General features: G+C 44.7%; 1 protein-coding gene across 1 annotated transcript in view; it reads left to right on the top strand.

Moving 5' to 3' along the window:
* Window positions 1-17004, top strand: part of Ccbe1 (collagen and calcium binding EGF domains 1) — a 230713-nt gene that overhangs the window by 191756 nt on the left and 21953 nt on the right. The window contains exons 3-5 of the mRNA XM_038331912.1: window positions 253-305; window positions 7203-7337; window positions 9246-9398. Of these exons, the coding sequence (XP_038187840.1) occupies window positions 253-305; window positions 7203-7337; window positions 9246-9398 (341 nt within the window). The remainder of the gene's footprint in view (window positions 1-252; window positions 306-7202; window positions 7338-9245; window positions 9399-17004) is intronic.

The following is a 17004-nucleotide window of genomic DNA, read 5'->3' as shown; positions in this document are numbered from 1 at the left end:
AATTAACCTACTTCATAGGACCCAGAGGGTTGGTTTCATGTATTAGGTGGCAGATGTTGGTGTTTGGAAGATATGTGGTCATCTGATTTTAATATTTTTCTTTTTAAACCTCAGATTGCATCAAAAATACTCCATCTCTACTTTTCTCTGGGGTTTTTTGAACACATTATGTTACACAGTATTATAAATAAATAAATAATCTTATTTTCAACCCAACATTACATCTAAGATGCTTTTTTGTTTGTCTCTTAGGAAAAAATGCTGCAAAGGATATAAATTTGTTCTTGGACAGTGTATTCCAGAAGGTACGTAATTTAATAGATGATTTCACCTTCTTCATGACTAATGGCTAGAGGCTACAATGTTTGGGTGCACATGGAATGTGTGTTAGCTATACATATATTATGTGTGTAGTTATGGAAGTGATCATAATTCCCTTTTTTAATGATCGGATTCTACGTGGTGTGCTCTGTGTGAATCGCCCGCGTGCTCAGATTTTAGGTTCATGCTTAGCAAACTGGCCTCACATGCACTAGTTGTAACTCTTCATGAACTCTTTACCTGCTCTCCAGCGTGAAACTTCAAGCTCCTTCAGAGGACTTTCAGCAATGCTAACCAAATACACAGTCCTTCCCTAAAATTAGAAAGGTTTCAGGCTTGGCCTGATCCTCTGGGCTTATGCTTCAGAGTAAAGAGATAACATTGTAAACATTGGACAGGATGAACAGATTTTAATTATGTTTTAATGTGCTACTTAATAGGATCTTGGGCAAATTACATTTTAAGCCTTTCTCTTTTATAGGTAGGTTTTGGTACCAAGTTAAACGAATGTTTAAAAAATTGTCATTTATAATTATACACGTGGCATTTAAGCTTACTATAAAAACACTGTGTTATGAGTGTGAGTATTTTTGTCACCAGTATTTTATAAGAGAAGAGACAGAAACTTAAAGACCCCGAGTTAAAGCTGGGGATAGTGGCTCATGCTTGTAATCCCAGCCCCAGATAGGCTGGGACAGAAATTCACCCCCAAACTACAGCCAATCTGGGCTACATAGCAAGACCCCGTGTTAAAACAAAAGAATCCCTCTACATTCATTAGTCCAAAAAAAAAAAAATCCCTAGCATCGCACTGAGAATCAAGTTGAGTATCAAGTATCAAGTTGAGAATCAAGCACCAAGCTGAGCAGGTGGGGAATATGGCTGCTCAATTAAAAAGGAAGAGCATGTGAATAAAAGAGAAGAGCATTGTGGGTATTGATGAAACAAACTAGACCTTGTTGAGGGTCGAGAAAGACTTGGCATTGACAACATCACTTGAAAGCTATATAGAACAGTGGTTCTCAACCTTCCTAAAGATATGACCCTTGAAGATGGCTCTTCATGTTGCAGAGACCCCCAGCCATAAAATTATTTTTGTTGCTACTTCATAACTGAAATTTTGCTACTGTTATGAACCATAATGTAAATATCTGATATTTCTAAGGGTCTTAGGCAATCCCCTGTGAAAGGGCTGTCCAACCCCCAAAGGTTGAGAACCACTGCTCTCGACTATCAATCCTACAGCACTGAGGATAAATATGGAGGTTTTTTTAATCCATATTTATTTCATTGGAGGTGAAAACTTGTGTGGAGATAAGAAGTGTACTATGACACAGAACAACAAAAAAGAGTTTAGGCTTTCAAAGTCTTCGAACTTATAAATGACTGAGAAGTTTGGAAAAGTCTCAAGAGCTATAATGTCAGATCTCAAATGCAAGCGCAAGCCATGGTTTAAAGGTGACGAATGCAGGCTGAACACTTCTCGTCTGAAATGCTTGGTGCCAGAAATACTTCATGTGTCAGAGTTTTTGGATAAGGAAATATTTACACAGACCTTACTGTTTGAACATCCCTAATCTGGACATCTGAAAGGCTCCAAAATCCAAAAACATCACAGAACTCAGAACGTTTGAAGTTTTAAGATTAGAGATTAATTACGTATCTAGAAAGCCTGGCTTAGTTGAGCAAGGACGGAGCCACACAATGCTCACCTTTGCAAGGATGGCCTGGCAGCATTATATACGGTGGGTTTAAATGTGAAGAATCTTGGTGAAGATGCTGTTTACACAAGAGTGTCTGAGTCTGAATTAGAATAATGCCAAGAGAAACAGAACCGAGATGATAGAAAGTAGATACAATTTAAAGATAGGAGCTGCATGACCGAAAGTGGGTTGGCTCTAGAAAACAAGCATCAAAGATAGTGGACTGAATAAATTCATTACCTTTGCTCCCTTCAGAAGCCTACAAAATGGAAAAGACATAAATCCACAAGATCCAAAGGAAAGAAAGAACAGATATCATCAACAAAATGTTGAAAGCTAGAGATCAGCCCTGAAGGTGGGAAGAATCTTAGCAAAATGAAGAGAATGAAGTCTTAGCCACCACCAGGAAAAGCCAGGGACAACTGACCTCATAGTAAAACAGACAGGCAAGAGCACTAGAAATAAAGGTGAAAGTGGTAGCCAAAGCAGAAGGGGCTGGGAAATGGCACGGTAAAGTTCTTGTGGTACAAGCATGAGAACCTGGTATAGCCGTGACTCCACCCAGATTCCCAATGCCTACATTAAAATGCCGGGTGGCATAATGTCTGTAACCCCAGTGTTTACAAGGACAGACGTAAGCCGGGTCCTGGAACTCACTGGCTAGCAAGCCTACCAGATTTGGGGAGCCTCCAAGTTCAGTGAGAGACTCTCTCTCAATAAACAAGGTGGAGTGTGAACAAGACACCCAATAGTGACCATGGACCTCCGCACACATGGACATGCAAACCAACAAAAGCAAAAGCAGGAAGAAAAGCATTGGCTAAAAGCCAGAAAGATTGCCCTCCAAGATCTTGTTCTGTCTCAGACAGAACACTGACCCTTGCTTGACCAGACAAGGAGAGTCAAGACAGTTTTTCTGAGAGGTGAAACCCAGGCTTCAGAGAAGACAGCCAGACAACAGAGGCATTCAGCTCAGGCTCACACATTACCTGTCTAAAGACTCAGCCTTCACTCTTCCTTTCCGTTGCAGTGACATATTCTCAGACAAAGACTTAGAAATGTTATCCCTGGGTATACCAGATGGCTCATGCAAAAGACATGACACTATCATTCTAGTCTGGTCACTTATAGTGAGGCCTGGGGCCATACAATCCCATATGCAAAGAGCTGTGGTTAATAAATCCTAAATACATTATAGAGGCACCTAACGGTCTCTAAACATTAAAGGGAAAGTCTTCAGAACAAAACATATGGTGGAAAGAACCTTAGAGAAAACACAGACTTTACATAGAGAGCACTTCAAAATACTACTATTTAGGCTGGTGATGGGGGGAACACAATGTACATGAGATAGAAACATTCCGTTATTAGAGAGGAAGAGATGAGAATAAAGAGTTCTTAGAAAATAAGGCAGGACACAAAGCTGGAAGATGACACTATGGTAATTTTCTCAGAACTAGACCAAAAATAGCATAGGAATGAAACCCAGGAAGAAACCTGAAAACTGGTAGACGTACACCCATGTACCTCATGACTCCACCCAGAATAGGGTGGGAAGCATCAGAGATGCAAATCCAGAAACTTCTCCAGAACTGGAAGATGCATTTATAGATAACAGGGACCCTTTGAAGATTGACATAGTCCCACATATAATAAATGCATTGCGAAATTTTAGCGCACTAGAATTAAAAAGGAAAACCCTAAAAGAAAATTTTCAAAAAGGAATAAAAAAAATCCTGTGAAATATAAAGATTAGGATTTAGCTGGGGTAGGACTATAGGGGACAATAGAGCAAACAGGGATGTAAAGTTGTCCAACCTAGTTACATATTTCAACTCTCGGCACTCCTATGTGTTGGCAGTCATTTTTACATATGTATGAGCTCAACTCAACTTCTTTTGTGGCTTTTTGGGGGGATACACTGGACAGCAGGCTCTACTGAATTAGGATAGTAAATCAGGAAAGAGAAGGTATGAATGGCAGAAGGCAGAGGTGCCCCTCAAAAGATAATCACATAAAGTCTTAATAGGGAGAAATCAGAATGTTCCATCGGAGTGCCCACCCTTTTGACAGTGTGACTTGATGTCATCTATAAATGCATTAGGTTATAGTCACAGTTACCCAGGGACACATGTGACCTGTGTGGGTTAGACATGCCTGTTTTGGGGAACCTCCCCAAGACTAAATCACTAATATATCCAAATACTTTGGACATTTTACGAGCATTCCAAACTTATCTCTGGGGATAAATTAGTAACAAAATTTAAGAAACTGAGTTGTGTGGATCAAAAGTTAAGTCCAGAAGGACAACAATAACTGATTAACAGAGAGGGTTTGAAAGGAAGAATTTCTGGCTGGACGCTGAAAGTTAAAAAAGAAAAAGGAAAACATTAAGTATAACAGAGATAAAAGGTGCAGGCAGCGACTACCAGCTCCGCATAGGGAGCAAAAAGAGACAGTGGACCAGTTCAGACTTCGAGCTCAGAGGGAGAGTATCTATCTGTGCTGGCTAGTTTTATGTCATCAGAGAGGAGGAGCCTTAATTGAGAAAATCTCCATAGATTGGACTGTAAGCAAGCCTGTAGGGCATTTTCTTTTTTTCTTTTCTTTTATTATTTTATTTTATTCTCGGTTTTTTTTTTTTTTTTTTTTTTTGAGACAGGATTTCTCTGTGTAGCTTTGGAACCTGTCCTGACACTCGCTCTGTAGACCAAGCTGGCCTCGAACTCACAGAAATCTGCCTGCCTCTGCCTCCTGAATGCTGGGATTAAAGGTTTGCACCACCACAGCCCAGCAGGCATTTTCTTAATTAGTGATTGATGTGGCTCTCAGGGATGCTTACCACCCTGGGCTGGTGGTCCTGGTTTCTATAAAAGGCAGGCTGAGTCAGCCATAAGGAACAAGCCAGTAAGTAACACTCCTCCATGGCCTCTGCATCAGTTCCTGCCTCCAGATTCCTGCCCTGTTTGAGTTCTGGTCTTGACATCCTCTGATGATGAACTGTGATGTGGAAGGATAAGCCAAATAAACCCTTCCCTCCCAAGTTGCTTTTGGTCATGGTGTTTCAGCACAGCAATAGAAACCATGACTAAGACAGTATCTCTGAATGGAGCCTAGACCTCTGAGGCACTAGACAGTTAGGACTGTTGTTCTGAACTCAGAGAACATAACCCATAGATCTGGAACCCAAACTTTGGGGTGTGTCTGGTGCTGGTGTATCTCAAATAGGATATAATGAGGTTGATTCTGCAAGTGGCAGGAAAACGATACAGCGGCATTTCTTACCACTGTTGAGACACTATGCTAGTGTGCAGAAGGAGGAAAGCACAGATGAGTCTCCCAGGAAAAGAAGTTCAGACAGCAAGCAGGCGTGCATAGCCCTCCTTCCTCTTGCAACCTCCCTGTCTTTGTGTTTCTGTATTCATCTTCATCATGTTCCTCCCCCTTCCTCAGTGCCCCTTACCGACAGCACCTCGTAGGCCAGTGACTACCAAAATAAAAATGGCCAAAGACCCAAGTCGTAAAACAGTCCATGGAAAAGGAGGTGGCGCAGATTTGAATTCATTAGCAACCCCCCAAACATACACCAGGGTTATCTTCATTCTGGGGAAGCAAAAAAGTGGGGGTCCCCGAAAAGATAAATAGTCAGAGTTCATGTCTAAGCTCAGTAGAGAACAGCTTTCATATTGTCAATTTGTGGTAAACACCGAGGTCCTATTCAACTAAAATTCCAAAGAAATCACTGACTCAATGGGAAAATTTAGAAGGGTGGTGTTCAAGGCGTGCGAGGAGGCCATGAAGACCCCTGCATGACTGGAAATGAACAGGGAATGGTGAAAATAAAGCCATGATGTGCGCTGGCCATTGTGAGATGCAGAGGTGAATAATATGAGAAACACCGCTCACTGGACGTGGTGAAGCAGGGGTAGAAGGGGGCACTGGGACAACAGCTTCTCAAAGCAGCCTCGCCATGGTTGATACAAGTTCTTTAGACAGTCACTCTGCCTTTCCTCTTCTCTCTGGTTGCTGCCCAGTTATGGTGACCACTGGGAGGAAAGGGTAACTCACCAGCCATTCTGAGATCCTGCTCTCCAGCCCAAAGAACCCAGAACTTCATTCAGAAAAATCCTATATAACCAAAAACCGTTTGCAAGGCTGTTCAGAACCCATGCAGGCAGAACAGACCTGGACACACACTTGTAGGAAGGAAGGCGTAGTAAGGGCAGTTTTAGGTCATCCTGAGACTGACGTGACCCTTGTCGTGCTAACCCGGGCTGCATCAGGAGCTAACACAGCCTGCACTAGGAGCTGACAGCCCACCTGTTTGACTTCATATATACCAGAGCAGAGCAGAGCCAGGCGCTCTCTGTGTCCAGGGAGACTGCATCTGTCGGCACCCGAGGAGAGCAGCTGTGATTAATGAGATATTGAGTCTGGTCTGGGAGCAAATGCTGAGCCAGAGCTTCAGACTTAGAGCCAGAGGCCCTTCAAGAGGTGCATTAAACACCAGTTCATCAGAGCCCAGGGGAGCATATGCCCTAAGTCTTCGGGTAATAACAACTCTACTCTAGTTTACACAAGCTTCAAGCTGATAAGACATTGGTAGCCATTCAAATGTGTATTAATCTTCTCCGAGGGCAGGATCGACCTTCCTGTTAGGACACCTGTGACACTTGCTCGTGCAAGCACTGGCTCTGAGAAGTCCCCACAACCCCAAAGTGTCCCTGCTCCTTCTCAGAGCCTGCCTGACCCCAAGGTCTTCCTCTCGTAGTGTGACAGTCAACTCTCACCAGCTCTGGCCTGTTCTCGCATTCTGCTGGAAGGAATACACTCTCTGTGTCATTTGGAGGGAAAGACAACACAAGTCCCAGGGATGCTGTGCAGCCTGGCTGCCTAAACATCTTTGTGTTCCGGATAATGATGAAAATGGAAGGATGATGAGGAGACCTAGGGAAGAAAATCCAAGTGACATTTGCTTTTAGTCACGGAGATCCTTGCATTAAGTCATCCGCTGTGGTACTCTCGGAAACTTTGAAAGAGTTGACAGCTCTCGAAAGGTAGCCAGCCACACTTCACATTTAACCCTTAGCAAAGAGCAGCCTCTCAAGTCTGCTCCAGGCTAGGGCTGGCTCACCCAGCTCCTGCTGAGGCTGATGTGAGTGCACTCTTCTCTTTCAGACTATGACATCTGTGCCCAGGCTCCCTGTGAACAGCAGTGCACGGATAACTTTGGCCGAGTGCTCTGCACCTGTTACCCAGGTTACCGATACGACCGCGAGAGACACCAAAAGCGGGAGAAGCCGTACTGCCTGGGTGCGTAGGAAATGCATTTCTAGCTCCTGGGGGCGTGCTGTGTTCAGATACCTCTGCCCTTTGTTGGATTTGCTGCTGCCTCAGGACCAGGTCGGAGGAGTTGCTGCAAACTCTGAGTCCTCCCCTGAAGTCTGTGGACTCGTGGGAGGGAGTGGTGTTTGGTTTTAGCCTGGGGACCCTAGCTTTCATCATGTTCATCAAAAATAAAAAAAAGGTACAAAGATGGCTTCAGGAGCTGGAATCAGACAGAGTCTAGCTGAGAGGAGAGAGAAGAGCTAGGGAAAAGGGACAATGTCCTATGTAAACTAGAATGAGGTAAGACAGAACACAGAGGGTCAGGAGCCAGGTGTGGTGGCACACACCTTTAATTCTAACACTCAGGAGGCAGAGGCAGGAAGATCTTTCTGAGTTCAAGGCTAGCCTGGTCTACATATTGAGTTCCAGGACGGCTAGGTTTACATAGAGAGACCCTGTCTCAAGAAAAGAAAAATCAGAAATGCAAAAACACAGAACAAAATGAGGCTTGGCAGCCCAAGAGTACAAGCAAGACGACTTATTGTTATGTCGAGCAGGGGGGAAACAGTTTGAAGAAAGTTGAGACTAACTGCCTGAACTAAAATTAAGCAAACAGCCCACACACCCTCAGTGGCCACCAGCCTGTTTCTTTGTTTCTATTGGCCATGGGTTTCCCACCATGCCATTCTAAGAAGACTCATTGTTTCAAGAGATTGTCTGTTTCAAAATGTGATCATTCTGTGACTAACCTGGGGTCCTGGCCTCATCTCCAGGGCTAATGAGACATAGCTCTGACCTGTAGACCCAGGAATGTAACTTTTCACAATCGTCACTAAGTGATTGACAGGTTTTCAAGAATCGGAAGATGAATGAGATGGTCATAGACTCAAGTGGGAATTATTTAGTTGCCTTGGTAAACAGTCATTCCCCTCTGCTCACCAGGGCTCTGGGGAGAAACTTTGGGGCCTCTACAGCTTCCCATCAGTATCTGGAAACAGTACCGCATACTAGCAAAGGATGGGGTCAACACAATTAAGTAAATAGAGCAGGAGCCCATGATATCACCTACATAGAGCATGGATGTTACAAATGGCTCAGTGCCACACATGGAGGCTAATATTTCAGTGTTTCATAGCTGCTTCAGCCTTCTGTTTTCTTTTGGTGACCAGAGGAGGCTGGGTTCAACAAAGGGCCTCCCTAAAGCACAACAGCTTCATACTTAGCATTAGGACAGGGAAGCCTCTAAGTAGGCTTCAGTTGGGACCCTCAGCCTCTAGATGACAGTGTGTGCTGCCAGGGGAACACCCACATCGCCATCCTTTCCCTGGTACCCTCGGCTCTGTCAGAGATAGACTTTTGGCAGCTTGCCCAGGGAGCAGTTGGAAAGCTGTCGATCTCCTGGATTCCAGGGCTGGGCTCGGCCTGCCATATGTGTCGAGTCTGAGGTGGTGTCCTTTTTCCTATCCGCTACTCCAGATGTCTTCGTTCCATGAACAGGAAATGGGATATAGCCTTCCCCTTTCTCCTGTGGCGAGAGACAGTTCTGTTTCCACTCCGTGCCACAGGGAACTGAGACAGCGCTGTCCACAGTCCATGCTTGTGGTCCCTTGTTTGATAACCTCATGGCTCATTTCCACAGCTCACCCGGGGGTCAGCGTGGGTCAGTATGGAACAGGGATGGCCTGGGGAAACCTATCTCTCCATGAGGCCCATGGTACTACTTATTTTCATTAGAAGTAGCGTTTTCCAGTTACTGCCATGTCTCTTAACTGGGAAGAGACCTTTATTCCTCTCTTCTCTGGTTCAGGTCTAGAAGTTTCTCTCACTCAGGTCAAGACAGGGGGCAGCTGTGTTGCTGTGTTGACATTGTTGTATGTATTTGATTCAAACCAGATATTGACGAATGTGCCAGCAGCAACACCACTCTGTGTGCGCACATCTGTATCAACACCATGGGCAGCTACCACTGTGAGTGCCGGGAGGGCTACATCCTTGAGGACGATGGGAGGACCTGCACCAGGGGAGACAAATACCCCAACGACACTGGTGAGCAAGAAAAGCATAATACCCTTGATTGTGTGCACGTTTCTATTAGGTCTTATATAGAGTGTCAGTTTAAGAATTACATAGACATAGCAATGAAATTGTCTCTTATGTTTATATAATTTTATATTCTATAGATGTAGCTTATACGTATAATGCATATTGCATACTTATATGTAAAATGATATCCCATGCATGATATATAATAATACACATATATTTTAATATATAAACCATGATTAGGTATAATCTACAGTCCATATTATGTAATTATACTATATATAGTTTGTGTTACTTTTAGTATATATGTTATTTATCCCATTTTATATATTTAGATGTAGTATGGATTATACATAACGTGTAAATTATAGGTACTTGGGAGCCCAACCACTCCTCCGGTGACTCTGTGCAGGATGGGACACTTACAAGTGGCACCTAGGTGAGAACCAAAGATCAAAGTCATTTGAAGGAGAGCTGGCGGAAGCAGTAGTGAGTGTGGCATCCTGACTAATGCTGGAGGAAGGGGGCATGTCTGCGGGGAAATCAGTAGCACTCGGCCGTGTGTTTCCAGGAACCTAGAATGAACAGGGAAGAGGCCAGACATAGTATTCTCTCAAAGAAAATATGTTGAAATGTGTGTTTGAATAATTGCCACTTATGGTCACAGTCTCTATTTCAACACAACCCGAAATGCAGTCCGTGTTGTGTGCCCATCTGTGAACTCGCTGCTTGGTTCAGGATCAGATAAAGACAGAAGCTGGAGTGCGAGCGAGTTTTCACACCAGTTTTGACAGAGGACATTTTATTTAAATTCCAAATTTCTATGCTTGCATTTCACATATAATCTTTTAAGCAACTCATTTTGTACGAGCCCGCAGTCAGTCACCCAATTCCTACCATCTGGAGCTTCAGCATGGAGCTGGGAGGCTGCCGGACATGAACGCGGCAGCCAGATTCAGCCAAGATGAGACTGGTCACCAGAGCCGTGCAATCAGCCTGTGTGCTGGGTTAGTTCCTCTGAAGGGAAAAAGAAAGAATGAAGTAAAAGAGGAAGAAGGGGAAAGAGAAGAAAGAAAAGAGCTCCCAGATTGGTGGGCAAATGCTTATAACATTCACTTGGCGAAGACCTCTGATCTCTCTGCCAAGTGCCAAGCTAGTCGATAAAATCTAGAATTTTAGCCTGTGGGGACCAATGTCAGTCACCTCCCAGCTGGAATGAACTTTGAGGCAAAATAGTCTTCCCTACCAGTGTCGGCCAAACAAGTTCCCTAGAGAGAAAATCCTTAGCCGTTTAGAGGCCCAGAGGCCGAGTTTGTACCATCAGGAGCATGCACGTTGCACATGCTCAAGCAATCACGTGAACTAACAGTTAAGAGAGGTTAGGGGGCCTGAGCCATGCCTGGGAAGGGAGGAGAATCCTAGGGCAAATCACGTGTATCGATGAGCTGGAAGTCAAGAAAACCAGAACCATCTGGGCACTCACGTAATGGAGCCTAAGCTTCAAAAGGGGCTGGGAGGCAGCAGACAGCTGGCCACCAGCTGCCTCGCAAGGAACAACTACAAAGGCAGATTCTGAAGGGCAGCTAGGTTGAGTTGTGGAGAAACCTCCATGTACAAATAGTCAATGCAAAAATAACGACTTGGAGCCAGCTCGGGACAGAGCATTTACAGACCCCGTGTAGGAATCAGAGGGGGCTGAGCATGGGGCACCTTTGAGACTCTGAAGCATAGGGAGCCTACCCATCCACAGGGCGCTACAGATCAAAAGGCAGCAATCTTTGAGGGGACAAAGTTTAATTAGGAAAATAATTTACAGACCATTTTTTAATTCAAAATTAAAATCACTGCTGTCTGCCCCATGGGCAGGGAGATATGGCATATCTCTTTATTGAAATGAAGGCGCTCATTGACAGCAGGTGCCACTTTTTAGCCATCAATCCATTCACATGTGGGACTGTGGGGGAATGTCACAAGGATACTGCTGTCTAAGTTGTCATTGTAGACTTGGACTCCCAGCTGCCTGTACACAGTTGGCTGTGGGTTGCCTGAGTTGATAGAACAATTTTTTTTTAACGTGGGCAGGAGGGAGCCTGGAGAAGCCCTAAATAGAGCAAAACCATCCGGACAGCAAATGTGTTGCTGAGTGTCGGGGCAGAAATTCATGCTGAGGAGGAGGGTATTCAGATATCCATAACACCGAGCTGACCGCTCACACAAGAAGTCCTGCCTGTCGGGGCAGAATGACCTTCAGGGACAGAAACACTAACAAAAAGGAGAGAGGCAAAATGGACGTTCTAGAGCCTTGTGTAAGATTTGATGCACTGAGTTCATTTGTCCCCTGGTCTTCAGAAATCTTCACCCCACCCCGGACATAATGCCTGGCTTCTCCACACACCTTTCTCTTTTTCTCCTCAGAACAGGAGATCCCCTGTGGTCTCTCAGCTCAGCAATAGGATCTGCCTCCATGAGAGGCACTCACCTGTGCCCTACCTTCAGCAAGGTGGGCTTAGCAGAGGCGAGAGAAGGGAAGGCCGAGAAATTTCGTTGCCTATTTTGCTTTGTTTTTTTCAGCTCTTTGAGAATTTCATACAGTTTCAAATATTCTGCACCTTGGCCAGTTGTGGCTCTTGATCACCACCTGGAGCAAACATAAACTTCTCTGAGGAGAGCTGAGAGATGCCCTAGGCTATGGGCCTAAGGGGAAGGCATTAGGAGCCGGTTCAATACTACGTCTGTCCATGTAGCAGAATAATGGAAGCAGGTTCTCTCCTAGGACCTATGATGTGGGTTCCTGGTCTGATAATGGTAGCATAAGTTTCATCTTGTGGAGCAGGTCTCAAGTCCGATCAGAAAGTGTTGTATCGCTCTCCGGCTCACGCTTAGTTAAACCCAGATTCACCTGTCTAGGAATATAGTATTGCCCACAGTGGGCTAGGCCCTCCTGTATCAATTAATAGTCAATACTATCCCACACAAACATGCCAACAAGCCAATCTTAACTGGGCAATTCCTTAATCAAGACTTCTCTCTCAGATGAGTCTAGGCTGTGTCAAGTTGACAAAACTATCAGGGACCCTTGCATTTCACATAATTATTTATACAACCTTATAAACATCTAACTGAACTGGAGAGATGGCTCAGTGGGTAAAGTGTGTGTTATACAAGCATGAGGAGCCACATACATTCAGATGCTGAGGAGCCACATTCAGATGCTCAGCACCCACATAAAAGCAAGGTGCAGCAGCCCACGTCTCTAGCCTCAGAGCTAGGGGGCTTAGAGACAAGCGGATCCTGGGGGCACGTCAGCCAAGCAGTCTAAGCAAAATCACAAGATCAAATTCGAAGTTCATGAGAGACCTTGTCTCAAAAAAAATAAGGTTGAGGGCCTGGAGAGGTGTTTCAGCAGTTACAGGGCTGGTTTTAGGGCCCAGCATCCACATCAGGCCTCTTAAAACTATGTGTAACTCCAGTTCTAGGTGATCAAGTGCCCTCTTCGGCTCCTCGGGTACACGGTGAACATACATATAGAGCATCACACAAATAAATGTCCGGATGTTTTAAGTAAATAAGTTGGAGAACACTAGAGGAAGAGACCAGAAGCACACACACACTGCACATACACACACAATACCAATTCGTAAAAGGGGTATTAATATTTTATGTGTATGGGTGTTTTGCCTGCATGTATGTCTGTGTACCACATGTATGCAGAGCCCAAGGAGGACATGGCAGGATATTGGATCCCCTGGAACTGGAGTTAGATACGGTATGAGCTGCCACGGAGGTCCTAGGAATCGAACACCATTCCTCTGAATAGTGGCCAGTGTCCTTAACGAATGAGCCATCTTTCCAAACACAAATAATAATATTTTAAGATCTCGTAGGTGATGATGTCCTAAAAATCACAGATTGGAAACTACCTTATGTCACAAATCTGAGCTCTGGAGCTAAACTTGGTGGATCATCTGGTCAGTTCTCAGACAAAAGTGTTACTAGCCAACAGCGGCTGAAGAGCAGAAGGTGGAGAGGGAGATTCACTGTTCAGGGCCTGGCATAGAACAGGTGGAAACAGGGCAGGCCTCTTTCAATGTGCCATATTCAGGGATTCCTGGTTCCTCTAACAGTGGCCAAATTGGAAATGCCCTTGTTTTTTGCTGGAAAAAAACCATCTGGTGATTTTTAGCATTAAGTCTTACTGAGACACAAAGCGTAGAACAACTGAATTGAGTTGTAAAGTTTTCTCCCATTTCCTCCCGCCTCTTCTTGCATCACCCTCCACACACGGCAATTTCACCTGTTTTGAAAGAAATAAGACACGCTAATAAAACGCCACCATCAGCTCTTTCACACGCCCCAGAAGTGTGATCCTTACAATATCTTTTCGAAATACTCACTCCTAATTTTCAATATACAGTCTCCACTGTACTAAACACCTATCCGTAGAGGGTTTTGGTCTGGTTTTATATTTGACAAAGGAGCATCATTACACTGGAGATCAGGGAAATCTGGGGTAGAAATTGAGAGGAATCATTCATACAGATTTAGATTATAGAACAAGAACAAGGTCTTTGTGCACCCAGAAGTTCCCTGCCCTAACTCAATTGCTTGACCCCTGAGCCACCACTGCCTCAGGTACTTTTCTCCCCTGCCTTTCATGACTCTGGGGACACAGAGAAGAAAAGGGAAAGGAAAGGGCCCTGAAATCATTTGTCTGACAATCATGATGCCACAGGAAATTCCTCACCTAGGAAGTTAGAGCAGGTGTCCCAAGCTGGGTTAGTGCTCACCGAGGGTGTGCTTTGAGACTGGTCTCTGGCCCTGTTTTACTTAGTCTCTGGGGGCACTGCTGATCTCCAGCTCCTGGGTCCCTTTGCTCTTGGAAAATGTTTCAAAATATGCTGGGATACAGTGTAACAATGCAAGTGTTCCCTGCATTTTTATCTCCTAGTCCTCTATCCGTGCAAGAACTCAGACTTGAAAACATGCCCAGCTTTAACACCTTCCATGTAGGGAAGGTTCCTTTCAGGATCTCAAGGTTGAGTGGTTTCACATCCGAACAAGCAGCTCAGTTGTAAGCCATGCTCATGGCAAAACGAGCCTTCTGGATATGAGGCAGCTAAGCATTCCCAGCTGCTCTGGACAAATCGGGCAGCCCAGTATTTCACCGTCTTATTTTTATAATCAAGATAATGATTATTGAGTATAAACACGTGATCTAAAAATCACCGCTCCCTGTCTGGTATGTTTTGAGTTTGGGGGGAGTTTTTTAGGGTGAGATATTTCTTAAGCGTTTCATTCTCCAACAGCTACAATGTTAGAGTCAGACAAACTTAAAACAGAAGTCCAGGGTCGGTGAGCTGCTTGTCATACAAACCTGATGGCCTGAGTTTGATCCCAGAACCTATTTAAAGGTAAAAAGGGGAGAACCAACTCCACAAAGCTTTCTGCAAGTCTCCATGAAGTCAAATGTATTCTCCACATGCGTGCATACCTTGACACGTACACGTAACATAGTATAACAAACTTTAAAACTAAAATGATGCTGATGGTGGTGATGATGATGGTGGTGGTGATGATAGGAAGTCTAGCAGCCTAGACTTCCTGGGGATGTGTCCCCAGGACAGCCTCTGACAGTTTGAAAGAATGTCCCCTGGCTGAGTGATACAAGCCATCTGACAAATTAATGTTCACTCATTTTGATTTTTATCTTTGAAAACCCAGAGCTGGAGCCAGTTGAGACACAAGGGAGTCTGCGTACCACAACAGGCAGACAACGAAGGAAATGTTGGCTCCATCGTGATTAGCTTAACTGGCCTTTATTTTTCAACTTGTGTTTATTTTCTGATAAAGTTACCGTGACCCCAAGTGTCACTCAATATAGTTCAAAGACTCAGAAATGGCCAGGTGTTTCAAATAACTTTCAAACTCTGATAATAATAGATAGGTATTTCTTAACATGGGAGATGTTAACACATACTGACACTGCCCCTTACTGCCACCCCCAGGCGGGTGGGCAGAGTTTTCAAAGTCCTACTCCGGCCCCCTAGTTGGGGGGGGGGGGGGGGGGTTGTGATATGCTGGGACTGGATTCACCAAACAGCATAGTCAAGTTTTTAAACCAAAATCCTTTATTCATTTGGTGCACTTCCAATGTGAAGCACATTCTTGGGTTCTTCTAAGTTTATTTGATATCTGTTACGGCAATTTCTAAGCCGTTACATTTCTAGTGTTCAACATGTTTAACAGGACACTCATAAAAATTAGAGCTCCATGCCCCCGTGTGGCTTCTCCGTAATACTGCAGCCTGAAAATCTAGAAAGTCAGCAACATGGAGCTAGGGGTGAATTTAGGTAGACAGTAAGTTTAGTGGAGTGTCTTACCTGGACCTGCCAGACCACATCTGGGTGTTCTCAGCAGAGATTCCAATAACAGCCTCCCTTTATGCCTATCCCATACCCCAAAGGGCCAATTGGGTCCTACAATTGTGTGACCTGCAGGCAGTATTCTGCATAATCAAGTTACCACCCCCTTCTAGGGCTTACTTTATCTGTAATAGGGCACTAAAGATGTGTCAGCTCTAACACTCCGTGATCCAATATAACATGAGTCCAGAAACAAGTGATGAGGATTACCCTGTCATGCAGACATGCATTTGCACCAACACTTGGAAAATCCAGCTGGGGATGTGCAAATGGGGGTGCAGAGATCTGCTTTTCACTCCTCCACATGTGCCCTCAGCTGGGGGCTTGGCCATACATCAAGGTCAGGTGTCAATGGTGAAGCAGAAGTGTTGTTTTGATCCCCCATTCATAAAATCTCCTTCCCACACTGAGCAGCTCCCTAGGTGAAGAGGGGTGGGTGGAATAGAGTAATGATCAATGTGAATTATCAACTTGACACCCTGTGAGTCATCTAAGAAGACTCTTAATGAGCAATTATCTGAATTGAATCTATGGACACATGGGATGGGCATGCCTTGGTTATGGTGATCGTTAGTTGAAGACCCCACCTAAAAGTACAGAGCATCATTATGGGCTATATAGAAGGAAGCTGGGTATAAAATCATGCACTTGGGTCCCTTTGCTCTTGACTGGCTAGGACTATCTGCTTCCGTTTCCTGCCACCGTGATTACCCCACAGGCTATGACCTGGAATTGGGAGCTAAATAAGCCCTTTGTTCCCCAAGTTGCTTTTGTCAGGGTATTTATCATCACAGAGAGGACCAAAATGAGGACAGGTGGGTGCACTGGCAGCGGACGAGAAAGGAAGGAGAAAAGGTGGCTGGCTCTGTGCATATGATTAGCTGTGCCCTTCACGGTGACAAGGTGAATCCTGAGCTAGCTCGATACACTCACTGTAGGGGATGGAGGACCCTACAGAAACAGACAAGGCTCTAGGTCTCGTGGGTCTGTAGCTATACAAGGACAGTGGTCTGTAGCTATACAAAAGGACAGTGGAACAGTGTCCATTTCTCCTGGCCGAGCCATGCGGCCATTGGGAAGAGGCACACGTGTCATTACTTTCCAGGTGTCTTTTCCTGCAGAGTCCTGTTTTTGAACTCAGTGTGCTGGGCCCCACTCAGCTGGGCCGTGCTCCCCCACAACAATGC

Source organism: Arvicola amphibius, chromosome 5 (genome assembly GCF_903992535.2).
Source record: "Arvicola amphibius chromosome 5, mArvAmp1.2, whole genome shotgun sequence".
NCBI lineage: Eukaryota > Metazoa > Chordata > Mammalia > Rodentia > Cricetidae > Arvicola > Arvicola amphibius.
This window is presented reverse-complemented; position numbering and strand designations above follow the sequence as displayed.